Raw genomic sequence first — 9,297 nt, 5'->3', positions numbered from 1 at the left:
ACTTTGAAAATTGCTCTTGTCCCTAAGGGGAAAACCCCTGCACTGTCTATTATGTTTTATATTTAGTACAATGCTAGTTGAGTAGCGGACAAATTATTGCCGTTCCTAAACCCATATACCTGTTAAAAGATCCACAAGTATATGGTTATGAATGTGCTATAATGTCCCTGTGTAACACTGTACAATGCTTTAAAGGATACCCGAAGTGACATGTGACGTGATGAGATAGACATGTGTATGTACAGTGCCTAGCACACAAATAACTAGGCTGTGTTCCTTTTTTTTTTCTCTGTCTGAAAGAGTTAAATATCAGGTATGAAAGTGGCTGACTCAGTCCTGACCCAGACAGGAAGTGACTACAGTGTGACTCTAACTGATAAGAAATTCCAACTATAAAACACTTTCCTAGCAGAAAATGGCTTCTGAGAGCAGGAAAGAGGTAAAAAGGGGAATTTCTTATCAGTGAGGGTCACACTGTAGTCACTTCCTGTAGTCACTAAAGGTGGCCACACACCATACAAATTTTGGGTAGCAGGAAGAAAGAGCGCTGGCTGAGGGTGGATGAAAAGGGCGCCGCCATAGACTCTAATGCAATTATCGCTAATACGGTGAAAAAAGCAGAAAAAATGGAGCCGCGAGAAATATCATTAACAACATTATAGTTTTTGAAGTAGTTATCGTTTTTGAAGCTTGCAGCGTTATAGTTCTTGTCATTCTTTTGTTTATATGTACAGATTTTACGTTATCAAAGATATTATTGTTTCTATGTGTAAAAGGGTGTTTCTGCAGAGGGAGTGGTTAGGGTTAGGCACCACCCGGGCGGCGGTTAGTTTTAGGCAACGCCGGGGGGGGGGGGGGGGGGTTGGAGTTAGGCACCATGAGGGGAGTGGTTAGGGTTAGGCAGCACCAGGGGAGTGGTTAGGGTTAGGCACCACCCTGGCGGCGGTTAGTTTTAGGCAACGCCGGGGGGGTGGTTGGGGTTAGGCACCATGAGGGGGGTGATTAGGGTTAGGCACTACCGGGGGTGGGGGTTAAAGTTAGGCACCACCAGGGGGATAGGCACCACCGTCTGTAATTACAATTGTTTATCGTTATCAGATTTCGTTATCCACCCGCACCATTTCGTTATCATGCTGGGCCCTTTTTTCATGCATGCAGTTTTTGTATTTATTGATTTCGATTTGAGAATTACGATCAATTTTTCCGATTGCTTCTAACCTTCGAAACATCTGGTCAATGTACCACACGTGTTAGATTTTTCCCCAGTTATGAAAAAAAATGATCTAAAAATATGCTCAGGTCTTTAAATCAAGAAATTGACACTCTATTCTACATTATTCAATCTTCCAACATCCCCCCCCCCCCCAAAAAAAAATCAGAATTTTCCGCCACTCCCAATTGATTTACGTTGAGAAAAAACATTTTTCAATCATATTTCTCTTTCAAAGACAAATAAAACTTAAGATTCTTTCTATTTTCTCCTGTGAGGTCACCTTAAAGCAGACCTGAGAGATCAAAGCAGTGGAGAGATCAAATGACAGTTGTGATTAGTCACAGATGAGGGAGGATTAGACAGGCTAAACTCTCTACATACATACAGGGTGCATTTCTTTATATATTCCTTCTGTCCTGTGTAAGAGTTCAGGTCCACTTTAACTTTGATAGTTTCGTAACGTTGACTTGTGTCTTTAGAGTTTTTGGAATGCTAACACAAAGCAACGTCTTTAAGAATCTTCATCAACAGACATGTCCCTTTATTGGTGAAAAATGAACAGCATGACCTGTTCTCGGTTATTCAGGTTCCTGCTGGTTCATACAATACACTCACATCGAGATGGGTCTACAAGCTATACAAGTCACGTTTATCGAGTAGCACGATTTGTACAATCATAAGATAGGAGAAACAGCTGTACAGATATATACTATATCATACAAAGTGCATTAATAAATCAGAAGCATTTGGCAGTTACAGCCAGGTGCCCGTTGGCGTTTGTTTCAGCGCATTGCGGCGATAAGTAGGTACACTGGCGTTCCGTCTCATCTTTAGACCTCCTTCTCTGGGCTCTCATTTTTCCGTTTCACCAACGCCTCTCGGGTATCCGCCTGCCACTGCTGCACCAGGTCTGTGGGGGTCTTACCATCCTGGGGGGCACACAAGAGGAAAATACGCACTTGAGAAGATTGTCTTCAAGTCCTAGCAGCGACCACACCGGCAGTACATGGCTGAACGGTGAAATATGGCCGCAATCACCCTCTATTGTTTTTATGTACGTAGGTAAGTATAGAACGGTTTAAAGGACAACTGAAGTGAGACGGATATGGTGGCTGCCATATTTATTTTCTCTTAAGCAATAGTAGTTGATTGGCTGTCCTGCTGGTCTATTTTGCTGCAGTAGTGTCTGAATCACACCTGAAACAAGCATGCAGCTAATCCAGTCACACTTCAGTCAGAGCACCTGATCTACATGCTTGTTCAGGGGCTATGGCTAAAGGCAGGGCTGCCATCAGAAATTTTGGGACTCCTCACACATCATCAGGCCTGGGGCCCCCCTCCCTGGGCCAACCCACTGGTTGCTGTGCCCACCCACTAGCCACCCCACCCCCGTGTCCGTGTACGAAGTGCGCTGCTCATCCCCCTACCCTAGACAGGTATAAGTGCCCCCCAGTATAGGTATCCAGGCATGCCGCAGAGCCGGGACATGGTCCTCCAGCACCCAAGGCTGAGACACCAAAGTGCGCCCCTCCATCCCTCCCACCCCAGCCATCACACACTGATTGCTATTACACTAAGAGGCCCCTCCCCCATCCCTCCCACCCCAGCCGTCACACACTGATTGCTATTACACTAAGAGGCCCCTCCCCCATCCCTCCCACCCCAGCCGTCACACACTGATTGCTATTACACTAAGAGGCCCCTCCTCCATCCCTCCCACCCCAGCCGTCACACACTGATTACTATTAGACTAAGAGGGCCACAGGGCCCACAACCTCCCCACCACCTTAATCTCTAGTTATCTGGCTTGCAGTCACTGCTATGTATCCCCTTTTCTTATTTCTTTCTGCTTCAAACACAATTAGGAATGACAGCTGAATGAATTGTGCGCCCCCTCCTACACTGCGCCCTGAGGCTGGAGCCTCTCCAGCCTATGCCTCGGCCCGGCCCTGAGGCATGGGTGCCCCTAGTGAAGGTATCCAGGCATAGGTTCCCCCAGTATAAGTAGCCAGCTATAGCTGGTGCCCCAGTATAGGTAGCCTGGTATAGCTGGCGCCCTAGTATAGGCCAGCAAGATACAGGTTCCCCAGTATCGGTATTTAACTATAGGTGGTGCCTCGTTATAGGTAGCCTGGTATAGTTGCCCCCAGTATAGGTAGACTGGTATGGGTTTTACACCAGTATAGGTAAGCCAGGTACAGGTGCCCCCAGTATAGGTAGCAAGCTATAGGCAACCCAGTATAAGTAATTACCAAAAAGAACAAAGCTAATCCAGGCCTCGCTTGCCAGTAATCAAAAGCTTCCTTTATTGTGGACAGACAACCATAGAATCGTATCAAAATCACATTAAAATTAAAATTAAAACCGCTACAAAAGCCCTAGGAATGTCACGGCACTTCCCCACCACTCCACACGCTCCACTCATCCAAACATTCATTCCAGCCACTATAGAGTATATATCTGTTTGCAGCTATATAGTGCGATATTTCCTAATTTTCTGTAATAGCTATTACTTGGATATCTTCCTGCAATCAATTTGTTTCTTCTATCCCGGTCTATTGCAACCAGTGCAGTCCATCTGATAACCCGCTATTGCTTTGGTTATTCCAGTTTCAGTAAACTGATGTTTCCAGTTTCAGCAAAGCACTGATTGCAAGCCAGTTCAATTCAGTTTCAAATATCAGCAGATCAACATTGCAAGCATCAGCCAAAGCAGCATCTTCACTTTGCAAAGCTACACACATGTAATTGCAGTTAGCGGTGCACAGAGCGCAGTTTTAAGCAAGTCTTATATGCGCAGGAATTGCCAACGTCAGTCACAGCAGTTGTATACCTCACTTGCGGGGCGCCAGCTCCCTGTATACTGTATTCCCCCAGCGGGATGTAGTGACTGTGGTCACATTTACTCACGAACTGCAGTGTTCTTATTAGCAGGCAGTAGACTCTTCTAAAGCGGCTGTGAATGCAGATCTACCCGCACCAGGGATTAAACCAACATGGTCGCGGGGATCACTTCCGAGCAGCGTGGAGTTAGAGTGGTGGGCGAGGCCGGCCTCCTGTAGTTCCTCCCACCTACATGTTTCGCCCAATGGGCTTCCTCAGGGTGTGGCTTAGAGCAAGGAGGAGTGGTTCATCCTTTATATATCCTGGCAAGCGATCACCTGATTTGCCTGCCGGCGCCATCTTTTCTCCTGGCAAGTTTGCCCACAATCCCCATAGAGACTTCATATATTTGCAGAGCGATCTACAGTGCTTGATTCCAAATTTCTTTTATTCAAACGAAGGTGGTCACACATTATAACTTATGAGTAGTAGTCCCCAGATAGTTCACAGACAAAAGATATCCTTATTAAAGGCTCTAATTCTTTTTCTAGCAGGAACTTTTTTATCTATGCACAGCAGCTGTAGGGGTAACTACCGTTCATTCATTGTAGCATTCAGACCTCCAAAAAGAGCACCTAAGGGGCTCATATATATGTGCATTCACATGGATCATAAAGGTACCTCTTCCTCTGCTGTACCCTCGGTAGCATCCAAAGTTTTTCTTCATCACAAAGGGCTCCACACCACATTATACTAAATTGGATTAAACCCAGTTCCCCAACTCGGAGATAGATGCCAACTCCCAGTATACCCATGCGCATGCACTCATATATGACAATCAGTCCAATAATTGAAATCAATGTACTCTGCCCCTTTAGCAAGGGGTCAGTATATAAAAAACATACAAAGTGACCTCCTAAGGATCACACTTGATCCGTATTAAATTAACCGTACAGATCCAAGTACACTGAGAAATCCATCTCCGAGTTGAGGCCACCAGGCGACAAGGTCCCCAATTTATAAATCCACATAGTCTCCTTGCGGAGGAGCTCCCTTTCTATATCAACTTTTCTTGCTCCTTTCTTTATTGAGGAGAGAACCTTCACCAGACTACCCTTAAATTTACCTCCATGATTCAAAAGATAATGCTCCCTTAGAGGGCCCCTGTTTTCATCATTTTTGCTGTGTACATTTGATATGTGCTCCAAAATCCTAGTTTTAAATGCTCGAGTAGTCATCCCAATATAGTGTAAACCACAGGGGCAGGTCACCATGTACACTACCCCCGTGGTCTCACAGTTCATGAATGCTCCAATTTTATATTCCCTTTCATGACCGCTATCCCAAAATGTTTTAGTTTTATGCACAAAGGGGCACACCTTGCACCTCCCACATCTGTGCATACCTTTTGGGGCAGGGGTAGCTCCTAACCAGGTCTTTCTTTCTTCCATTTGCTTTGTGTTTACAAACTCAGAGGACACTAGCTGATCCTTAAGGTTCCTAGCTCTCCTTGCTGTGATCATGGGGGACGGTCCCACAATCTCCGCAATATCGGGAGATGCTGTAAGGACAGGCCAGGCTCTAGTTAGACAATTTCGTAATGTCTCCCAATGTGATCCATATTGGGTAACTATTCTCTCTCCACCCTTAGTGTCCGATCCATCTCCTCTACCTGACACAAGGAGGGTCTCACGGTCTCGATTTCTTGCCCTTTTTAAACATCTTCTGAGCACCCTATGTGGGTATCCCCGATCTCTTAGTCGTAGATACAATTCACGAGACTCTCTGTTAAACTCCTCCTCACATGAACAGTTCCTCCTCAAACGGAGGAACTGCCCATATGGGATGTTCCTCACCAGGTGACCGGGGTGATGGCTGGCGGCGTGGAGTATAGTATTTCCAGCGGTTGGCTTCCTATACGTGGAACTACTGAGACCACCCTCTCTGACCGCAATTTTAAGGTCCAGAAAGGAGATCTCATGTTCATCACACGCATATGTCAACCTAATATTTTTATTATTCACATTGAGTATCTTGATAAATTCCTCCAGTTCATCTCTACTCCCTTCCCACACCACCAGCACATCGTCAATAAATCTAATCCATAGAGCGACGTGGCGCCGGTACATATCAAGTATATATACGTCTCGTCTCTCCCAGTATCCTAGGTGGAGACATGCGTACGCCGGCGCACACGCCGCTCCCATTGACGTCCCGGCCACCTGGTGATAGAACCTTCCATCAAAAAGGAAATAATTTTCCATCAATACCAGTTTCAACATATCCATCACGAACCAGTTATGGTCAGTCAGAGACGGGTATGTCTCCTCTAAATAGAAAGAAGCAGCCTCGAGGCCCGCCCGGTGGGGAATCGACGTATAGAGAGATTCCACGTCAATCCCCACCAGGAGGGCCCCCGGCGACACCCGCACACCAGAAATAACCTTTAGAACGTCCCGAGTGTCTTGGACATATGAGGGGAGGGTCTGAACCAGTTTCTTGAGTTTCTGATCTACATACTGTCCAATTCTTTCCGTTGGTCCTCCGATCCCTGACAGGATCGGACGGCCAGGTGGTCGTTCTTTGTTTTTATGTAGTTTTGGGATCAGATATAGAGTGGGTCTAACATATTCATAGACTTTTAGGAATTCAAACTCAGCTTTAGATAACAAGCCTTCTTTGAAAGCCCCCTCCAGTTTATCGTTAATTTTATCAACCAAGGGGGGAAAGGGGTCATGTGTGAGACATTGATATGTCTTTCCATCACCAAGATGTCTGTGCATTTCTTCTAAATAGTCATTTTCACTCCACAGGACTACATTTCCCCCCTTGTCACTAGGTTTTATCAAAAAGCCCTTTGCCTCTTTCAGTTCTTGTAATGCCACCTTTTCTTCCTTAGTCAGATTTTGTCTGACTTTAGGATTCAGATCAAGTGTTTTTAGATCTTTACTAAAGGTTTCCAAAAAAACCGATAGATATTTATTCGACGTAAGGGAGGGCATAAATTTAGATTTTTTCTTTAACCTAGTCAGGGGTACTATTTCTGTTGTAGTTTCCATCATGTCTCCCATCTCATTGTCCTCTTCTTCAATCACCACATGGCCTTCATCCCATAAGCTCTCCAACACCACCAGAGCCTCTCTCTCCTCTAGATTTAAGCACTCATACTGGACCTCGTTATTTTTGTTGTCCAGTGACTGCTTATGGTCTTTAAACATTAGTTTCAAAAGGACTCGTCTCAAAAATAAGAGAACATCTTTGTATATGGTGAATTCATCACCTTTTTGTACAGGGGCAAACGTGAGTCCTTTTGAAAGGAGGGAGACATGGCGAGGCTCTAATGGAAAGTTGGACAGATTAACTACCTCAACTCCAAGATGTTTCAATTCTGTTTGTTCTGGCTCCTCCCCCTTCTTGGCTCCTCTCTCCGTACGTTTGTCTTTGATCCTCCTCCCCTCTGGGCTGACTCTTTTGTCCCTTTGCCTGAGCCTTTGCCTCTGTCCTGGTCGTCGCTTTCTTCCTCTTCCTCCTCGTCCTCCTCCTGATCTAAAAAAGCTACTTGTTTGTCACTACCAGCATCATCATTTTCTATATTATCTTCTTCACTACTATGTTTACTACCCCTTGGGGTTGGGCGCCTTGGGCGACCGCCCCTTTTCCGTGACCTCGACCGACCTCGTTTTGGTTTAAGAGATGGATCAAACACTGTTGCTAGATCCCACTCTGCAACATCTCTCTGGAATTTAGATTGTTTTGTTTTCTTAATTGTGAATTGAGTCTTCTCTATATGTGTTTTTAAATTATTGTTTAGTTTCTCAAAGTCTGCGTCATCCTTATATTTATCAAGTTGGATTCCACTTTTCTCAACCATATCAGACAGCTCCTCCAATTGCACCTTTTCTTCCTCTATAAAGAGTTCAAGGATATGTAAACCTCTCTTCAAGCAATCCTCACTCCATATTTTCTTAAATCTATCTGTTAGGAGGTTATCTGCTGGTACTATTCGTTCACGTATCCCGTGAGGAATGACCTTAGCTTTATAGTAGGATTGCAAGAAGGAGACATTCCATCTCCTCTTTAATTGTTTCTCCACTAAATGTCGGTGCCCTCTGAAGAGCTGCCAGAGTGGTTCTTTATCTTTGTTTTTCCCTTTTTCCCCGGTGATCCCAGACCTTGAGAACGCAGACTCAATTTCTTCTTGTAGTACATCAGATAGCCTATATGCCATTTTGGATTACAGGGCCCACTCCTCCTTATAAAATTGATAATGATCAGTTCAAGCGGCTGTCACCCACAATAAAGCAGTATTGGTCGATCTAAGCCCCACAGGGGAATATCAGAGCACCAACTTGGGACCGAGCTTGGGTTTTTAAAACCCTCCTCCTTTACATACAACAATTTTCATTGGTCCTCAGCAGGCAAGACAGTCAGGATGTCAAATATAGAGAGTGGTAAATCCACTTCATCTGTAGATAAACTGACTGTTTGCGGGCCTTTAACTCAGACATATATCTGCAATTACCAAAAAGAACAAAGCTAATCCAGGCCTCGCTTGCCAGTAATCAAAAGCTTCCTTTATTGTGGACAGACAACCATAGAATCGTATCAAAATCACATTAAAATTAAAATTAAAACCGCTACAAAAGCCCTAGGAATGTCACGGCACTTCCCCGCCACTCCACACGCTCCACTCATCCAAACATTCATTCCAGCCACTATAGAGTATATATCTGTTTGCAGCTATATAGTGCGATATTTCCTAATTTTCTGTAATAGCTATTACTTGGATATCTTCCTGCAATCAATTTGTTTCTTCTATCCCGGTCTATTGCAACCAGTGCAGTCCAGTATAAGTAGCCAAGTATAGGTGGTACCCCAGTATAGGTAGCCAGCAGTGGCGTAGCTAAGGAGCTGTGGGCCCCGATGCAAGTCTTACAATGGGGCCCCTCAAGCACTCTATACATAATAATTGATACAGCGCACCAAAACCTGCCAATGGTAACTACAGTGTCAGAGGTGCAAGAATGGGATGGGGAACAGCTTGTTAATGATTACCACTATTCAAAGTATCTATAGAAGTGATTATTATGAGCACAGGACCAATAGAGAGCTAATACTGTAGTTGAGGGAGGGCCCTTCGGGGCCCCTCTGGCCCAAGGGCCCCGATGCGGTCGCTACCGCTGCACCCCCTATTGCTACGCCCCTGGTAGCCAGGTACAGGTGGTGCTCTCAGTAAAGGTAGCCAAGTATAGGTGGTGCTC

At 45.1% G+C, this 9,297-nt stretch overlaps 1 protein-coding gene across 2 annotated transcripts in view; it reads right to left on the bottom strand.

Annotated features, from left to right (window-relative positions):
- Positions 1-1,723: 1,723 nt before the first annotated feature.
- The window catches only part of ANKRD2 (ankyrin repeat domain 2), a 46,929-nt gene continuing 39,355 nt past the window's right edge, over positions 1,724-9,297 (bottom strand). For both annotated transcript variants that reach the window (XM_068257912.1, XM_068257913.1), the window contains exon 9: positions 1,724-2,142. In XM_068257912.1, the coding sequence (XP_068114013.1) occupies positions 2,044-2,142 (99 nt within the window). In that variant the 3' untranslated portion in view covers positions 1,724-2,043. The remainder of the gene's footprint in view (positions 2,143-9,297) is intronic.

Source organism: Hyperolius riggenbachi, chromosome 10 (genome assembly GCF_040937935.1).
Source record: "Hyperolius riggenbachi isolate aHypRig1 chromosome 10, aHypRig1.pri, whole genome shotgun sequence".
Lineage (NCBI taxonomy): Eukaryota > Metazoa > Chordata > Amphibia > Anura > Hyperoliidae > Hyperolius > Hyperolius riggenbachi.
Note: the sequence above shows the minus strand (reverse complement) of the source record. Positions and strands in the feature narration are given on the sequence as shown.